Source organism: Nomascus leucogenys, unplaced genomic scaffold, assembly GCF_006542625.1.
Source record: "Nomascus leucogenys isolate Asia unplaced genomic scaffold, Asia_NLE_v1 Super-Scaffold_258, whole genome shotgun sequence".
Lineage (NCBI taxonomy): Eukaryota > Metazoa > Chordata > Mammalia > Primates > Hylobatidae > Nomascus > Nomascus leucogenys.
The window spans coordinates 5,153,291-5,173,880 of NW_022095769.1; the positions used below are offsets into that span (position 1 = coordinate 5,153,291).

Sequence of the window (20,590 nt, forward strand, 5' to 3'; positions counted from 1 at the left end):
CTTTGGGAGGCCGAGGTGGGCAGATCACAAGGTCAGGAGATCGAGACCATCCTGGCTAACACGGTGAAACCCCGTCTCTACTAAAAATACAAAAAAATTAGCTGGGCGTGGTGGCGGGCGCCTGTAGTCCCAGCTACTCGGGAGGCTGAGGCAGGAGAATGGCGTGAACCCAGGAGGCGCAGCTTGCAGTGAGCGGAGATCACGCCACTGCACTCTAGCCTGGGTGACAGAGCAAGACTCTGTCTCAAAAAAAAAAAAAAAAAAGACCCTATCTCAACAAAAAAAATTTTTAAAGAAACAAAAAAAATATATAAAGGGAAAAAAATATAGAGATGACATGACACAATTAGTGGGTCATGATACACTTAGTGGATCAGGATATCCTGGAACCCAAATTCAATATTCTGAACACTCTGAAGAATCTTTCCTTGATGAACTCCTAGACATTTTCCTGACTAATGGAGTCCCAGTTTCATGACTATCATTAGATTTTACTAGGGAGGAGGTTAGAATTTTGACTTATGAAGAATTATTAAATTTAGCATTTTGAGATAAGAATTTTGGGGGGTTGCAGGAGGGAGAGCATCAGGAAGAATAGCTAATGGATACTGAGCTTAATACCAAGGTGATGGGTTCATCTACGCAGCAAACCACCATTGCATACATTTACCTCCTGCACATCCTGCAGGTGTACCCCATAACTTAAAATAGAAGTTGAAGGGGAAAAAAAAAAGAACTAAAGAACTATGAATATTGGGAGAAAGAATACTCAGAAAAATATGAGATATCAAACTATGGTTATTACAACTTCATTTTCATTTCAATAAACAGTATCTCCATCTGACAGAGGATTAATAGCCAGAATATATAAGGAGCTCAAACAATTCAATAGGAAAATATCTAATAATCCAATTTTAAAATAGGCAAAAGTTCTGAATACACATTTCTCAAAAGGAGACATACAATTAGCAAACAGCTATATGAAAAGGTGCTCAACATCACTGATCATCAGAGAAAAGCAAATCAAAACTACAATGAGATATAATCTCATTCCAGTTAAGGCTTTTACCCAAAAGAGGCAGTAACAAATGCTGAGAGGATGTGGAGAAAAGGGAACCCTTGTATTGGTGGTTCCCTTGATGGTTGTATAAATTAAAACACAATGGGAATGTAAATTAGTACAGCCACTATGGAGAACAGTATGGAGGTTCCTCAAAAAACTAAAAATGGAACTGCCATATAACCCAGCAATCCCACTGCTAGGTAAATGCAAAAAAGAAAGGAAATCAGTATATTGAAGGGATATCTGCACTCCCACGTTTATTACAGCACTATTCACAACAGCCAAGATTTGGAATCAACATAAGGGTCCATCAACAGCTGAATGGATAAAAAGAAATATGTAATAAAATAGAGTACATCTACTCTATATACACAATGGAGTACTATTGAGCCATAAAAAAAAATGAGGTAGATATTTCCTTAAGACACACTTCCTTTCTACTATATATTCTTCTTTTTTTTCTTTTTTTTTTTTTTTTTTGAGATGGAGTCTCGCTCTGTCACCCAGGCTGGAGTGCAGTGGCGAAATCTTGGCTCACTGCAAGCTCCGCCTCACGGGTTCACGCTATTCTGCCTCAGCCTCCCGAGTAGCTGGGACTACAGATGCCCACCACCACGCCCAGCTAATTTTTTGTATTTTTAGTAGAGACGAGGTTTCACCATGTTAGCCAGGATGGTCTCGATCTCCTGACCTCGTGATCTGCCCGCCTCGGCCTCCCAAAGTGCTGGGATTACAGGCGTGAGCCACTGCACCCGGCCACTCTACTATATATTCTTGTGTAAGTAGATTTCCATTTGTACAACTTTAATTTCAATGTAACATTTATTAGGCACTGAAATGTGCCAGGCATTGTTCTAAGCTCCGAAAAAGTGCTTCTTGGCTCAGGATTCATACCAGACTCTCCTGGAAAGTATTAGAATAACGATTCCTGGGCTCCACGACCAGAGGCTGTAATCTAATAAATCCGGGATAGGACTCAGGAATCCACACTTTTTTTTTTTTTTTTTTTTTTTTTTGAGATGGTATCTCACTCTGTCTCCCAGGCTGGAAGTACAGTGGCACGATTTTGGCTCACTGCAACCTCCGCCTTCTGAGTTCAAGTGATTCTCCTGCCTCAGCCTCCCAAGTAGCTGGGACTACAGGTACATATCCCCATGCCCAGGTAAGTTTTCTATCTCTAGTAGAGACGTGGTTTCACTATGTTGGCCAGGCTGTTCTCAAACTCCTGACCTCAAGTGATTTGTCTGCCTCAGCCTCCCAAAGTGCTGGGAATTTACAGGCATGAGCTACCGCACCCGGCCAGGAATCCTTTTTTTTTTTTTTTTTTTTTTTTGAGATGGAGTTTCGCTCTTGTTGCCCAGGCTGGAGCGCAACGGCACAATCTCGGCTCACCACAACCTCCACCTCCCAGGTTCAAGCCATTCTCCTGCCTCAGCCTCCCGAGTAGCTGGGATTACAAGAATGTGCCACCACGCCCAGCTAATTTTGTATTTTTAGTAGAGATGGGGTTTCTCCATGTTGGTCAGGCTGGTCTCGAACTCCTGACCTCAGGTGATCCACCCGCCTCTGCCTCCCAAAGTGCTGGGATTACAGGCATGAGCCACCGTACCCAGCCGGAATCTATATTTTTAATAAAGTCTGTTGCACAGTTAAGGAGAACCTAAATATTGTTTTGCATTTTACAGATGTCTTATGTCTGAGCTGTATTTACTTACAACACTTCTGACACCAAATGTACTGGTTTTTTCCATATCAACAACCAGTTCTGTCCAGATACCAACTGGGAGTCTCACAATTGAATTCTTATATTAATTACCCAGAGTTAGCATAGATCCTACAGGTTAAGGGCTCAGTCCCACAAGACTGTCCCCTACTTCAGATACCAGTTGCAAATCCCAGCCACCTGTACTTCTGACCAACCAGCTATAAATCAGAGATTCCCATGACCCCTTCCACGTGTTTGATAATTTGCTAGAATGACATACAGAACAGAGGAAAAGAGTTTACTTACTATTACTGGTTTATAAAGGATACAACTCAAGAACTCAGGAAGAGACACATAGGGCAAGGTATGGGGGAAGGGGCACAGAACTTCCAAACCTTCCTCCAGGCATACAGCTCTACCAGAACCTCCATGTGTTGACCATCCCAGAAGCTCTATGAACTCTGTTGTTTAGGAGGTTTTATGGAGGTTTCATTAAGTAGGCGTGACTGATTAAATCTCTGGCCACTTGTGATTAGCTCAATTTTCAGCCCCTTGCCCCTCCCTGGAGGTTAGAGAGCAGACGTGAAAATTCCAACTCTCTAATTATTCCTTGGTCTTTCTGGTTACCAGACCCCAGCCTGAAGCTATCCAGGGGCCCTCAGACCCCAGTCATCTCATTATCATAAAAGATACTTACCGGTCAAGAAATCCCAAGGGTTTTAGGAACTGTGTGCCAGGAACCAAGGATAGAGACCAAATGCTTATTTATTATCACAGTATGACATGAAAGACCCTTAATGACCTGACCTCTGTCTCACCAGCCTCTTCTTCTGCATTGATCATGCTGCCCATCTTCCATTCCAGTAATAGTCAATGACTTGTAATTGCCTGAAAATGCTAGACGTTTCACTGACACTTCTGCACATGTTGTCTACCCCACCAGCTCTACCCTTACACACACACACACACACACACACCCCTAGCTTTGCTAGCCTTTTTTCTGTTCGTCCTTCAAAATTCTAGTTCAAACATCTCCAAGACCTTATTGGACCCTTAACAGAACTCAATGAGCTCACCATAATAATGATTAGTACTGTTGTGAGTGTTAGAAATAATGTGAAGCACCTGTGACACAATGTTTGGCTAGACACTAACATATCCTATGGGTAACAAGAACCCACTGAAGTAGTATCATGAGATGAAGATGTGGAGAAAGGGGAAACCTCGTACACTGTTGGTAGGAATAGAAATTAGTACTGCCACCATGGAAAGCAGTATGAAACCTCTTCAAAAAACTAAAAATAGAGCTTCCATATAACCCAGCAATTCCACTATTGGGTATATATCCAAAAGAAAGGAAATCAACATATCAAAGAGATATCTACACTCCATATTTACTGCAGCACTATTCACAATAGCCAAAATTTAGACTCAGGCCAGGCGAGGTAGCTCATGCCTGTAATCCCAGCACTTTGGGAGGCCGAGGAGGGTAGACCACCTAAGGTCCGGAGTTCGAGACCAGCCTGGCCAACATGGCGAAACCGTGTCTCTACAAAAAATACAAAAATTAGCTGGGTGTGGTGGTGTATGTCTGTAGTCCCATCTACTTGGGAGGGTGACGTGGGAGGATCACTTGAGCCCAGGGAGGTCGAAGCTGCAGTGAGCCGTGATCATGCCACTGCACTCCAGCCTGGGTGACAGAGACCCTGTCACAGAAAAAAAAAAAAGAAAAAAGATTTGCAATGACATGACAAAGTGTTGCTATATGGGGAAAAAAAGCAGAAAGCAGAGCTGTATATTCATTATAATATCATCTATATGTATATTTTTAATGACATTTATCCTTAAGTGGTAAAAAATACAGAAAGGAAATATATAAAATATGAATAGTGATTATTATGGAATGATTGTATTCCTCAGTGTTTCTATTGTTTTAAATACTTTTCGAGGCTGGGCACGGTGGCTCACGCCTGCAATCCCAGCACTTTGGGAGGCCAAGGCAGGCAGCCCTGCCTAGGCAACAGGGCGAAACCCCGTCTCTACTAAAAATACAAAAATTAGCTGGGAATAGTGGCGGGCACCTGTAATCTCAGCTACTCAGTAGGCTGAGGCATGAGAATCGCTTGAACCCGGGAGGTGAAGGCAGTGAGCCAAGATCATGCCACTGCACTCCAGCCTGGGCAATACGGCAAGACTCTATCTGGAAAAAAAAACTTCTTGGATTTCCTACTTTTCTAATAATAAACCTACATTATTTCTAATAATTTAACAATATAATGTAGTAAATGCAAACTTCACTTGTAAATTTATGCTAACAGAAAGAAAAGAGGGGGAAATGCATGTATTACACTTGAAATAATAAAATAAACACTGTCAAGCAGCTGTACCGAGCCTTACTTATAACATTCATAATTTCATTTCCACAATTAGCTAAGTTTATAGAATGCACTCCAGAGACTAAAATACACACATGGCCACAGACAGATCCTGTTTTCTGAATGGAAAGAAGGGGAGGATGGGAGATGGAGAGAGGAAACTAGTGCCCTCAGCAAAGGAGTACCAAGTTGCAGATCTCATAATGACCTTCTCTGTCTACTCACTACAAAGGCACCATGGCAACTGGGAACCTCAGAATATCAAGGAAGGAGCACTGAAAGTAGAAAGTTTGGAGAGCTATTAGGGGAAGGGAAGAAGCTCAGGGAAGCTAAATGAGAAATGCTAAGTAAGACCACTCTCAAACTATCCGTAAGCAAAGCATTAGTATAAACAAAAACAGAGCCAATTTCCTTATTTCCCATGTCAAAGCTTGATAGTGATGAGCCAATAGATAGGAAGCAGGAATAAAATTTCCTGCACTTTCTTTTCTTTTTTGCTGTTTTTGAGATGGAGTCTTGCTCTGTTGCTCAGGCTGGAGTGCAGTGCAGTGGCGTGCTGTGTGAGCTCACTACAACCTCCACCTCCCGGGTTCAAGCAATTCTTATGCTTCAGCCTCCCGAGTAGTTGGGATTACAGGTGCTCGCCACCACCTGGCTAATTTTCGTATTTTTAGTAGAGACAGGGTTTCGCCATGTTGGCCAGGTTGGTTTTGAACTCCTGACCTCAGGTGATCTGCCTGCCTTGGCTTCCCAAAGTGCTGGGATTACAGGCGTGAGCCACCGCGCCTAGCCTCCTGCATTTTCAGTAGTGGTTATTCTCAACGTGTGAATTATAATATTGATAGTATATATTTGCCATCATCAAAAGGCTTTCAGACCTACATTTCCAAGTTTTAAGCACTAACATGCAAAAGACTTAAAGAGGTTTTTCCAGTAAAAAATTTTTATCTTACAAAAGAACTCCTTGATAATAAATATTATACCAGCATGGCACATTTTACTATTCCAAAAGCTTTCATAGCTATTACTTAACTCTATCTCTACCACTAGATTTAAATAAAGTCATTTCAAACTCAAGGAGTTTAAAGTGAGACTAAAAAGAAATGAGAATCTGTATGTCTTTCCTAGTCAAACACAAACATATATAGCTAAAACTAAAAAGCTCTGTCATAAATGGTACATAAAATAATTATAAAATTAATTAAAATATCATCATTAATGCAATTAATACCAATTGTTGCTCTGTAACTACAAAAAGTGTAGAATGGTAAATCTTCCTTTATTTTTCCTTCTATTTCTCTATATGCTACCAAATTTTCACTAGCAATCATATACTTTCATAATTTGCTAACTTCCTCTTAAACAAGTCACTAGTCACTGTCATAAAAAAAAAAGGTGAGGGGGTGGTAATGTGATAGAAAGTGACAGATTAAGAAATTTAAAGAACATAATATACAATTTGTAGACGTGGATTGGATACTTGCATGAAGGAACCAGAATTTTCAGGTTCCTTGGAGAAATGAATAGAGTGTGTATATTAAATTAGATTAAAATTTATTGAAATAGAAAGTGAAAATTTTTTGACTAAAAAAAGCAGATTATAAAACACTGTGTACAGTATGACCTCATTTTAGTAAAAAAATATGAATATATACATATATGCATAGAAAAGGATACAGATGGTAGGGAGTAACCTTTGGGTGGCAAATATACAAGGGTTTATGTTTGCTTGCTTGTGTTGTTTTTTATTTTCTATTCTGCTTCTTTAATAAAGCATGATTTAAAAATATTTTTTCTAGGCTGGGCACGGTAGCTCACACCTGTAATCCCGGCACTTTGACAGGCCAAAGTGGGAGGATCACTTGAGCCCAGGAGTTCGAGACCACCCTGGGCAACGTGGTGAGACCCCATCTCTACAAAAAATTTTAGGCCAAGCGCTGTGGCTCACGCCTGTGAGGCTGAGGCAGAGAATTGCTTGAACCTGGGAGGCAGAGGTTGCAGTGAGCCAAGATCATGACACTGCACTCCAGCCTTGGCAACAGAGTGAGACTCCATCTCAAAAAATAAATAAATAAATAAATAAAGTTAGCTGGGAATGGTGGCACATATCTATAGTCCCAACTACTCAGGGACTGAGCAAGAGGACTGCTTGAGCCCAGGAGTCTGAAGGTACAGTGAACCATGATCACACCACTGCACTCCAGCCTGGACAACAGAGAGAAACTCTGTCTCTAAAAAAAATTTTTTAAGTACATATAAATATATATTTTCTAACTTCTATCCCTTTCTAACAAGGCTAACATTTAATTAGAGAAGAACTGCTCAACAGAACATAAGGCCTGGGCGCAGTGGCTCACGCCTGTAATCCTAGCACTTTGGGAGGCTGAGGCGGGTGGATCACCTGAGGTCAGGAGTTCGAGACCAGCTGGCCAAAATGGCGAAACCCTGTCTCTACTAAAAAAACAAAAATTAGCTAGGCATGGTGGCACACACCTGTTGTCCTAGCTACACAGGAGGCTGAGGCAGGAAAATAGCTTGAACCTGGGAGGCAGAGGTTGCAGTGAGCTGAGATCACACCACTGCACTCCAGCCTGGGCAACAGACCCAGACTTCACCTCAAAAAAAAAAAAGCATATCTGTTACACCAAAGGTTTTAGTTTAGTGTAGTAGTTTATAGTATGAGCTCTGATTAGATTCAATACCCAAGCTGGCCACCTTGGGCATGTTATTTAATTTATGTCTCAATTCCCCATCCATAAATTGTGGGCAATAGGCCGGGCACGGTGGCTCCTGACTGTAATCCCGGCACTTTGGGAGGCCGAGGTGGGTGGATCACCTGAGGTCAGGGGTTTGAGACCAGCCTGACCAATATGGTGGAACCCTGTCTCTACTAAAAATACAAAAATTAGCCAGGCATGGTGGCGGGCACCTGTAATCCCAGCTACTTGGGAGGCTGAGGCTAGAGGATTGCTTGAACCTGGGAGGCAGAGGTTGCAGTGAGCCAAGATCACGCCATTGCACTCCAGCCTGGGTGACAGAGTGAGACTCCATCTCAAAAAAAAAAAAGAAAAAAAAAATTGTGGGAAATAATAGCACAATACCTACCTCACGGGATTATTTTGACAATTCAGTGTGGTACTCCACAAAAAGCACAGCAGAGTATCTGGCATACAGTAAAGCACTTATTAAATGTAACCTACTATTACCATTATTTTTCTAATTAGCCACTGAGAAAACTTGACTAATATTTCCTAAAGTTAATGTGAAAAATAGAATGTAGGAACAATAGATAGGCCTTCTCTCATTATTGTCCCCTAAACTTCTCTTTTGACCCAATGGAAGAAGTTGAAAGTCAATCCCAGATCCTCCCAGAATCTGACCTTGACACTATTATTTCCTATGGATAAAGGTCTGCACAGCTTTATATGAATTGTGAATGAAAATGAAATGTGGCTGAGCGTGGTAGCTCACACCTGTAATCCCAGCACTTTGGGAGGCCAAGGCAGGCGGATCACGAGGTCAGGAGTTCAAGACCAGCCTGACCAACATGGTGTCTCTACTAAAAATACAAAAATTAGCCAGGCGTGGCGGCATGTGCCTGTAGTCCCAGCTGCTGGGGAGGCTGAGGCAGGAGAATGGCGTGAACCCGGGAGGCGGAGCTTGCAGTGAGCCAAGATTGCGCCACTGCCTTCCAGCCTGGGTGACAGAGCAAGACTCCATCTCAAAATAAATAAATAAATAATTAAAAAATAAAAATACAAATACAAAAATTAGCCGGGCATGGTGGTGCACACCTGTTATCCCAGCTACTCAGGAGGCTGAGGCAGGAGAAATCGCTTGAACCCAGGAGGCGGAGGTTGCAGTAAGCCGAGATCGCGCCACTGCACTCTAGCCTGGGCGACAGAGCAAGACACCATCTCAAAAAAGAAAAGAAAATGAAATGTGGTATCTAGGAGCTGATTCCAAACTCATTAACATACTATGACTAGTATCATGGGAGAAACTTTACAAATTATTTCTAATTACAAAAGAGCTCAAACTTTTCTAGTTAAATTATTCTGAAGAGTCCAACATCTTTACAGGCAATCTCATCTGAATTCTCAATTTTCAAAAATATTGGTAAAGAACTTTTCTTTCTAGATCAGAAAAGAAATAGAAATATAAGTCAACTTCAGAGCCCTTCCTGAGTGAATACACTTTCTCCTTCCAAAGCAACAACTATTGTCTTGAACCCCAGTGATAGACATCTTCTGCTGGTTTCAGGTATACACAGATAACAGCAAATACAGATTGTTCTCAGATAAAGTTGTTAACCAAACATGTTTCATTTTATGTTAACCATAAAATGAAGGTCATTCAATGACTTGAACATATGTTTTAAGACACATGAAAGAAAATGGAGATTGAGTTTCAAATACTACTGATATGGGAAGGGGACAGGGAAGTACTGGGTAGAGAAGGGCAGAGTCCCTGCCAAGGGCTCCACCTTTGACCTGTGCCTATGGACCTAAGTGAGAACAGGCATGCCTGTTTTTCCATCCAAATGCTTCATTTTCCAAGACCACTCTGGCCTGCAACACCCCCAATCCTGTGCCCATATAAACCCGAGATCTTAGCAGGCACAGACACAAGTGATTGAACATCAAGAGGAGCAGAGGAACAGACCAGCAGACACCAGCAGGCCAGCAGACTTGCAATGGCGGAACAACAAGGCAGAGAAAGAGAGGAGGGACGTCTGGACGCCGAAGGGAATTCAACTCGGGGCAGTCAGAGAAGAGTCCAGCCGCCAGAAGCCCTGATTCCTGGGGAAGACCACCTCCCTACTCCAGCCCCTCCTTCCAGCTACCCATCCATGTCGCTGAGAGCCACTTCCACCACTCAATAAAACCTTGCACTCATCCTTCGAGCCCACATGTGATCCAATTTTTCTGGTACACTGGGCAAGAGCTCAGGATACAGAAAGCTGTCACACTGGCCCTCTGCCCTTGCAATAAGGCAGACGGTCTATTGAGCTGGTTAACACAAGCTGTCTGCAGACAGCAAAGCTGAAAGAGCACACCGTAACACATGCTCACTTGGGCTTCCGGAGTCGCAGACACCACCCCAAGATGGTGCCGTGGGGCTGGAGCCCAAAAGTGCTTCCCATGGCTGCTGCATTTGCCTATCTGCATCCTCCCCTTAGGGGTTTGAGCAGTGGGGCAACCGAAGGAGCGAGACACATTCCTGTGGCACATCCTGCAAGGGAGATGAGGGAACTCTCCTGTTTCACTGTAACATGAAGTATACACTGGGCAAGGTAGCTCACACCTGTCATCCCAGCACTTGGGAAGGCCAAGGCCAGACAATCACTTGAGGCCAGGAATTCAAGACCAGCCAGGGCAACATAGCAAGACCCCATCTCTAAAAAAATTTAAAAATTAGCTGAGCACGGTGGTGCACACCTATAATCTCCACTACTCAGAAGGCTGAAGCGGGAGGATTGTTTGAGCCCAGGAGCTGGAAGTTAGTGAGCTATGATTGCGCCAATGAACACTTCAGCCTGGGTGACAGAGTGAGACCAAATAAACAAACAAACAAAAAACCCATACATTTAGCATAGGATAAAAAAGATTTAAAGAAATCACACTATGCTAGAGAGGAAGGAGGTGGATTTTTAAAAAAGAGGAAAGAAATCACACTGTGTTAAGAGGTAAAAGACCCAAATGTGGAGATAACCTGTTCCAACTGAACCAGAAATTCAGCTTATTAGTTGACAAACTGTTTACAGTTCTGTTTGGTTGATAGCATGTAGTGAATTTTAAGTATGCAAAACTTCAACCAGAAATTCAGCTTATTAGTTGACAAACTGTTTACAGTTCTGTTTGGTTGATAGCATGTGGTGAATTTTAAGTATGCAAAACGATCTGACCTCAAGTGACATCCCATAGGAGCAGAGAAACTGCCAATATCCATACAACTAGATGGCTCTGTTATATGCCACCAAATCATACACTGGTTATCAAAATTAAGATGTCCACTGGCCAGGCGCCTGTAATCCCAGCACTTTGGGAGGCCAAGGTGGGTGGATCACCTGAGATCAGAGGTTCAAGACCAGCTTAGCCAACATGGTGAAACCCCGTCTCTATTAAAAATGCAAAAAATTAGCTGGGCACAGTGGCTCACACCTGTAATCCCAGCACTTTGGGAGGCCAAGGTAGGCAGATCACCTGAGGTCGGGAATTCAAGACCAGCCTGACCTACATGGAGAAACCCCATCTCTACTACAAATACAAAATTAGCCAGACCTGGTGGCGCATGCCTGTAGTCCCAGCTACTCGGGAGGCTGAGGCAGGAGAATCACATGAACCTGGGAGGCAGAAGCTGCGGTGAGCCGAGATTGCGCCACTGCACTCCAGCCTGGACAACAAGAGCGAAACTCTGTCTCAAAAAAATTAATAAATAAGCCAGGCGCGGTGGCTCATGCCCACCCATACTCCTAGCACTTTGGGAGGCTGAGGCGGGCAGATCACGTGAGGTCGGGAGTTTGAAACCAGCCTGACCAACATGGAGAAACCCCGTCTCTACTAAAAAATACAAAATTAGCTGGGCATGGTGGCTCATGCCTGTAATCCCAGCTACTCGGGAGGCCGAGGCAGGAGAATCACTTGAACCCAGGAGGCAGAGGTGGCAGTGAGCTGAGACCATGCCACTGCACTCCAGCCTGGGCAACAAGAGAGAAACTCCGTCTCAAAAAAAAAAAAAAAAATTAGCCAGGCATGGTGGCGCATGCCTGTAGTCCCAGCTACTTGAGAGGGTGAGGGAGGAGAATTGCTTGAACCTGGGAGGTGGAGGTTGTGGTGAGCTGAGATTGTGCCATTGCACTCCAGCCTGGGGAACAACAGTGAAACTCTGACTCAATTAAAAAAAATTAATTAAAAAAATAAATGAATAAGTAAAATAAAATAAAATACAAAAAATTAGCCAGGCATGGTGGGCTGGGCACAGTGGCTCACACCTGTAATCCAGCACTTTGGGAGGCCGAGGCAGGCAGATGACAAAGTCAGGAGTTCGAGACCTGCCTGATGAACACAGTGAAACCCTGTCTCTGCTAAAAATATAAAAATTAGCCGGGAATGGTGGCACGCACCTCTAATCCCAGCTACTCAGGGGGCTGAGGCAGGAGAATCGCTTGAACCCAGGAGGCAGAGGTTGCAGTGAGCCAAGATGGCGCCACTGCACTCTAGCCTGGGGACAGAGTGAGACTCCCTCTCAATAAAAAAAAAAAAAAAAAATTAGTGGGGCATGGTGGAGAGCACCTGTAATCGCAGCTACTTGGGAGGCTGAGGGAGGAGAATTGCTTGAAACCAGGAAGCAGAGGTTGCAGTGAGCCAAGATCACACTATTGCACTCCAGCCTGTACAAGAGTGAAACTCAGTCTCAAAAAAAAAAAAAAAAGTCCACATTTCAGCCTTTCTTCTTAAATGTTCAATTGAATACTAGTGAGTTCCAGAAATATATCAACCCGGCTGATATATCAACCTCTAGCTGATCTTATCTAAAAATAAAAACCCAAATCAGTTGTCTACAATGAGGTCTGTATAACTACTTTTTACTTAGGGTCTTATTTTCTTTTCTTTTCTTTTTTTTTTTTTTTTTTTTTTGCTCTGTTGCCCAGGCTGGAGTGCAATGGCATGATCTCGGCTCACCGCAACCTCTGCACCCCCGGATTCAAGCACTTCTCCTGCCTCAGCCTTCCAACTGGCTGGAAGGCTGGAACTACAGGCATGTGCCATCATGCTCGGCTAATTTTGTATTTTTAGTAGAGATGGGGTTTCTCCATATTGGTCAGGCTGGTCTTGAACTGCTGACTTCAGGTGATCCACCCACCTTGGCTCCCTAAAGTGCTGGGATTACAGGCGTGAGCCACCACGCCCAGCCAGGGTCTTATTTTCAAATGTTTGGGTCACAAAGCTTAGAAAGTGATTCATCCAGCTGGGCATGGTGGCTCACACCTGTAATCCTAGCACTTTGGAAGGCTGAGGCAGGTGGATTGCCTGAGATCAGGAGTTCAAGACCAGCCTGGCCAATATGGTGAAACCCCATCTCTACTAATACAAAAAAATTAGCCGGGCGTGGTGGCACACACCTCTAGTACTAGCTGCTCAGGAGACTGAGGCACAAGAATATCTTGAACCTGGGAGGTGGAGGTTGCAGTGGGCTGAGATTGCACCACTGTAATGCAGCCTGGGCGAAAGAGCAAGACCGTCTCAAAAAAAAAAAGAAGAAAAAAAAAAGGCCAGGGTCAGGCATAGGCTGACAGGCACAGATTACAGGCTCATGCCTGTAATCTCAGCACTTTGGGAGGCCAAGGCGGGTGGATCACCTGAGGTCGGGAGTTAGAGTCTAGCCTAACATGGAGAAACTCTGTCTCTACTAAAAACACAAAATCAGCCTGGCGTGGTGGCGTATGCCTGTAATCCCAGCTACTCAGGAGGCTGAGGCAGGAGAATCTCTTGAACGCGGGAGGCAGAGGTTGTGGTGAGTGGAGATTGCGCCATTACACTCCAGCCTGGGTAACAAGAGCGAAACTCCATCTCAAAAGAAAAAAAAAAAAAGGCTGGGCGCGGTGGCTCACGCCTGTAATCCCAGCACTTTGGGAGGCTGAGGAGGGCAGATCACCTGAGGTCAGGAGTTCGAGACCAGTCTGGCCAACATGGTGAAACCCCGTCTCTACTAAAAATACAAAACAGCCAGGAATGGCAGCGGGTGCCTGTAATCTCAGCTACTTGGGAGGCTGAGGCAGGAGAATCTCTTCAACCTAGGAAGTGAAGGTTGCAGTGAGCCGAGATGGTGCCACTGCACTCCAGCCTGGGTGACAGAGCGAGTCTCTCTCTTAAAAAAAAAAAAAAAAAAAAAAGAAAAAGAAAAAGAAAGTGATTCACCCAGTCTTTCACTGGACTCTAGAAAATACATGAGGCAAATCATCTCCATCTCAGGAAAAGTCTATTTTCTATTTGGGCTCATCCATCACACCACTAGACTTCTCAGCACCTAAACTTGAGAGAGAGACTCGGTCCCATCTTACATTATGGCAATTACTTCATTTGGTTTCAGATGACTTCCAGTTAACATCTCCTAGGAATGCACCTGCCCCCTTAATCTATGTCACCTGTGAAGGATTAGGCTATTCGTTCTAAGAGCTGATCCTAAACTCAACTTAGTCTCTATTTAACTTTGAGTTTCAGGAGTGAAAAGGAGTATCTGAATCAATATCTTCATTTTTATAGATGACTCCAAGGAGATAATATGTACTGCCCATGGTCACACATCTAATTAGTGGCAGATGTCATAACAGAGGTCTTTCACCTATCAAATGAATTTGACTCAATTAAAATTACCCCAAAGGTCACCATATCCAGAAGTGACTTAAGGAATGGATAAACAGAAAATGTTTTTTCTATTTTAGAACATTAGCTAGCTGAGGAGTGAGTTGGAAATGGCATTGTCTCCTCTCCATGCAGCTGATCACACTTCAATCCATGGCTCCTCCACGAGCTACGGACATGATTTTTGCAACAGTAAGGCATGCAAAGAAATTCCAGACACTCATGCCACTGACCACATAGACTTTGCATAAGAACCATCAACTTTGGGAATGACTTGGCAACTACAAACTGCCTTGTGATATCACTAGCTGAGTTTCTTATAACGCGTTTATCTCACCATAGCCAAACTCAGTTTCCTAATCCAGCAAATGGATATTATGTTTCACATAGACTCAAACTGGACAGATTTCTCAAGGTGCTGTGTGGTTTTATGGATTTAGAGTTAAACCAGTCTTTCTCAACAGGGGCAATACGACATTTTGAGTAGGAGATTTCTTGGTTGTGTAGGATTATCTACTATACCACAGAAGGTTTAGTATCATTGGTCCTTTGTCCTTTGTCCACTAAATGCAAGTAGTCCTGCCAGTCACAACCCCCCTACACACACTTCCAAATGACCTCAGGAGAGAAGAATGCCACCACTAGTATTAACCTTAGAGCCAATCATTAAGTGAACTATAAAATAAAAAATGTTTACATAAAGACCTAATCCCTTTTCCCTGCCACTAAAATACTGCTCTCTATTCCTCTTTTTAACCCAGAGATAATGCTTTGTTCACTAACTCCATAAAACCAACTTTGTCTGAACCAGTTATATAATTAAGACACCTGTATGGACAGGGAAGTAGAGTAGAAAAGTTAGTGAAATAAAATCAGGATATGAGTTTGAATCCAAGTTCTCTGGCTATTCAAACTTAGGCAAGTTATTTCTCCTCATTGGGCCTTAGTTTTCCCAACTATTAAAAAGTATTTTGCGACCAGGTATGGTGGCTCATGCCTGTAATCCCAGCATTTTGGCAGGCCATGATAGGAGGATCGCTTGAGGCCAGGAGTTCAAGACCAGTCCGGGCAACATAGTAAGACCTCTGTCTCTATTTAAATAATGTTTTAAATTAATTTTTAAAAATAAAATAAAAGTGTTAGGCTAAATTATCTCTCTGGTTTATTACAATTCTAGGAACCTGTGAAGTAAAACATAATTAACTTGCTTTACACTTTTCTTTTGACCTCTACATAGCTAAATGAAGGTGACCACTAACAAACACTGCCTAGTCTCTCAGAAGCCCTGATCCCAAGCCTCAGGGATAACAGTAAGACAGAACAATCACATCCAGCCAGATCTCATATAGGATTTTATTACAGAGTCGGTAATATTTAGTGTATAAAATAGAGCTGAACTATTTTATGACCCATTAATAATAAAGGTGCCAAGATAACAACAGCAGCAACAGCCACCCTAACTTATGTTTATCTAGGGTACACCTATAATCTGAGTGCTGGCTGTACACAACAATCACCAGGATACCTTAAAAAAAAGCCCCAGTTCCACACCAAGCCAGTATCGAATGAATCAAAATCTCTGGGGATGGGGCTTATCTCCCAAGGCTCCCCGAGGTGATTCTGATGAACAGTGAGAACCAAGAACCACTGATCCAGACCTTTTAATCCAAGAACTGAAAAGTAAATGACCAAAGGTTAGCATCTCACACGCTAGTTATATAATCAAACATCGATAAATAAAAACAATCTAGTGTTACTATGTACTGACATTCTCAGTTAGGTAGAATTGTGTTTCTAGAGAAAAAGGAGAGCTCTATTAACAGCCCTTGATTGGGGACTGGCCCTGCAAGAAACAGAATATAACTTCCTGACAATCTGATGAATTAGTTCAAAAAAACTTACTACGAAGTTGACAACCCCTGGAGAATTCCTATCAATCATCAAGATAGTTAAAACAATGTTAGTCAAAGTAGTACAAAAACTGAAATTCCTCAACCTAACTCTTACTCACTAGGTCTCACTGAAAGACCTAGCAGGTAGAAGTGGCCAGGTGTAGTGGTTCATATCTTTAATCCCTGCACTTTGAGAGACTGAGGCAGGCGGATCACTTGAGGCCAGGAATTCAAGACCAGTCTGGCCAACATGGCAAAACCCGGTGTCTATCAAAAACAACAAAAATCAGCTAGGCACGAGGGCACGCACTTGTAGTCCCAGCTATTCAGGAGGCTGAGGCAGGAGAATCTCTTGAACCTGGGAGGCAGAGGTTGCAATGAGCTGAGATTGTACCGCTGCACTCCCATTTGGGCGACAGAGCGAGACTCTATCTCAAAAAAAAAAATAAAAAAGGCTGGGCGGGGTGGCTCACACCTCTAATCCCAGCACTTTGGGAAGCTGAGGTGGGCGGATCACGAGGTCAGGAGTTCAAGACCAGCCTGGCCAACATGGTGAAACTCCATCTCTACTAAAATACAAAAAAATTAGCTGGGCATGATGGCAGGCGCCTGTAATCCCAGCTACTTGGGAGGCTGAGGCAGAAGAATTGCTTGAACCCAGGAGGCAGAGGTTGCAGTGAGCTGAGACCGCACCACTGCACTCCAGCTTGGGCAACAGAGCAAGACTCTGTCTCAAAAAAAAAAAAAAAAAAAAAAAAAAAAACCTAGTAAGACATGAAAAATTTGATGGGAACATACATGATTTCTGAAAAATACATCATTTCTGACTTCCTCAACAAAGCTTTGAGTTCAGTGACATAGGAAAAGGCAAAGCAGTCTTGGCTGAAATCATTCTTGCTCTTTTCAGAACATAATCAACAAAACTAACAAGACAGATTAAATAAGTAGACCATTAAACTCTCTCTTACCTTATGTGCAAGGCCAAGCCATCCTGTAGGCTAGAGATCCCCAAATCAGAGAGTGTATCTGAGCCAACAGAAGCAGGTGACAAAGAGCCCTCCTTCTCCTCCAGTAGGTCCAGCTTTACCAGATTGCTGATCTCATCCTCTGAGTTATCTTCAGACACAGAACCTATTATGAATCGAGAGTGCTGGTTCAGCTCCAGAGGTTTGGCCAAGTGAGATGGTTCATCCATTATTCCTCCAAAATGAGCTCTTAGAGCTATGGAGAAAATGAAAAGTGAGAAAGGCAGGTTATGAATAATAATCTATATCTGAGGTCAGCCAGAGGTTATATCTAATAAACCATAGCTGAGACTTGGAAGCAAGGCAATTTGAGAACTAACTTCCTTGGCTATTCTATTTCAGGGCCTTTAATTTCTACAAGGGAGGAAAATTGAGATCATGATAACTATGCCCATAAATTAAAACCAGTTCCCTTTTCCTCAAAGAAATTTTTCTCAAAAACCTATAAGCCATTCCTAATCTCATTATCATTTGGTGGTGTCCAGGAAATAATTATGATCAACGGGGAAACCTTTGCAGTAGGCAAAAGCTGCTTGTTGTGATATTGCTATTTTGGTTGTTAGTAATGGGGGACTAAATGGTAAGGGTTTAGATAGAGTAAGGGTTGTTTGAAATGATATTTAAACTGCATAATGCTCATCTGGCTTCAAACACTATATATTGAGAGGCTATAACTTTTATTTTATTATTTATTTATTTGAGACAGGGTCTCACTCTGTCACCCACACAGCATGCAGTACTACAATCATGGTTCACTGCAGCCTCAAACTCTTTGGGCTCAAGTGATCCTCCTACCTCAGCCTCCCCAGTAGCTGGGACTACAGGCACGTGCCACCATGCCCGGCTAATTCTATTTTTATTTTTTATTTATTTATTTATCTATCTATTTAGAGACGGAGTCTCGCTCTGTCGCCCAGGCTGAAGCGCAGTGGTGCGGTCTCCACGCACTGCAAGCTCCGCCTCCCGGGTTCATGCCATTCTCCTGCCTCAGCCTCCCGAGTAGCTGGGACTACAGGTGCCCGCCACAACACCCGGCTAATTTTTTGTATTTTTAGTAGAGATGGGGTTTCACTGTGTAGCCAAGATGGTCTCAATCTCCTGACCTTCCGCCTCGGCCTCCCAAAGTGCTGGGATTCCAAGTGTGAGCCACCGCACCCGGCCTATTTTTTTTTTTTCTTTTTTTTTTTTTTTTTTTTTTGAGACGGAGTCTCGCTCTGGCGCAATCTCGGCTCACTGCAAGCTCCGCCTCCCGGGTTCACGCCATTCTCCTGCCTCAGCCTCTCTGAGTAGCTGGGACTACGGGCGCCCGCCACCACGCCCAGCTAATTTTTTTGTATTTTTAGTAGAGACGGGGTTTCACCGTGGTCTCGATCTCCTGACCTCGTGATCCACCCACCTCGGCCTCCCAAAGTGCTGGGATTACAAGCGTGAGCCACCGTGCCTGGCCTTTTTTTTTTTTTTTTTTTTCTTTTTTGAGACGGAGTCTCGCTCTGTCGCCCAGGCTGGAGTGCAATGGCGCGATCTCAGCTCACTGCAACTTCCGCCTCCCGGGTTCAAGCAATTCTCTGCCTCAGCCTCCCAAGTAGCTGGGACTACAGGTACCCACCACCATGCCCAGCTGATTTTTGTATTTTTAGTAGACACGGGGTTTCACTATCTTGGCTAGGCTGGTCTTGAACTCCTGATCTCGTGATCCACCCACCTCAGCCTCTCAAAGTGCTAGGATTATGGGTGTGAGCCACTGTGCCCGGTCTAATTTTTAAATATTTTGTAGAAATGGGGACTCCCTATGTTGCCTAGGCTGGTCTTGAACTCCTGGGCTCAAGCAATCCTCTCACCTCAGGCTCCTAAACTGCTGGGATTACAGGCATGAGCCACTGTGCCTGGCCTATGAATTTTACATATGTGTATACTTTTAAAACAAACTCCAGATAGGTAATTTTTAATTTAAAAAAAAAAAAACTTTACTTGTCCTCATGAGTTTTTTCTTAAATTATGCATTTTAAAATTTCACCCCAAAATGACTACTTTTGGCTCTAATGTGCTGACATTCATATGAAGAGAAAGTGAATCTATCACCAAATTTAAAATCTATAATCATCTCAAGTAAGTATAATTTTTCTAAATGTAGGGCCTTACTAATTAGGATTAGATACTGCCAATAGCTAACTAAGAAACTAATTAACAGCAAACCATCATGGCACGTGTTTACCTACGTAACAAACCTGCATGCTCTGCACATGTATCCCAGAACTTAAAGTATAATAAAAAAAAAAAAAAAGAAAGAAAAAGAAACTAATTAATAAAGACCAAAACAGCAACATTCATTCTCTTTTATGGAATGAAGTGCTGCCCATAAAAATTTAAAAATATTTTTTAAAAACCAAAATAAGAGCCCACAACAATAAAAACCCAAACTAAATGAAACAATAGTTATTCTGTCATCTCAAAAATCCTATTTCAAAATTTCAAAACTACAGATCAACTCAGTATTAAATAATTTGTACCCAGATCAATTATTTTAATTCAGAAAATAAGCCTGGGCGCAGTGGCTCACGCCTATAATCCCAACAACTTGGGAGGCAGAGGCAGGAGGATTGTTTGAGTCCAGGAGTTTAAGACTAGCATGAGCATCAAAATGAGATCCCATCTGTACAAAAAAAAAAAGATTGGCCGGACGCGGTGGCTCACACCTGTAAATACCAGCACTTTGGTAGGCCGAGGCGGGTGGATCACCTGAGGTCAGCAGTTCAAGACCAACCTGGCCAACATGGTGAAACCGTCTCTACTAAAAATACAAAAATTAGCTGGGTGTGGTAACACGTGTATAATCCCAGCTACTCAGGAGGCTGAGGCAGAAGAATTGCTTGAACCCAGGAGGCGGAGGTTGCAGTGAGCCGAGATCATGCCTCTGCACTCCAGCCTGGGTGACAGAGCGAGACTCCGTCTAGAAAGGAAAAAAAAAAAGATTAATAATTCCCAATTGTGGACCTTTTAGAGGTTCCCTTGACTGATCCCGACCTCAACTTGTATACTGATGGAAGTTCCTTTGTAGAAAAAGGACTTTGAAGGCCGGGCGCGGTGGCTCACGCTTGTAATCCCAGCACTTTGGGAGGCCGAGGCGGGTGGATCACGAGGTCAGGAGATCGAGACCACGGTGAAACC

At 43.1% G+C, this 20,590-nt stretch overlaps 1 protein-coding gene across 3 annotated transcripts in view; it reads right to left on the reverse strand.

Annotated features, from left to right (window-relative positions):
- The window catches only part of ACACA (acetyl-CoA carboxylase alpha), a 337,027-nt gene that overhangs the window by 232,813 nt on the left and 83,624 nt on the right, over positions 1-20,590 (reverse strand). For all 3 annotated transcript variants that reach the window (XM_030808066.1, XM_030808070.1, XM_030808067.1), the window contains one exon: positions 17,369-17,621. In XM_030808066.1, the coding sequence (XP_030663926.1) occupies positions 17,369-17,595 (227 nt within the window). In that variant the 5' untranslated portion in view covers positions 17,596-17,621. The remainder of the gene's footprint in view (positions 1-17,368; positions 17,622-20,590) is intronic.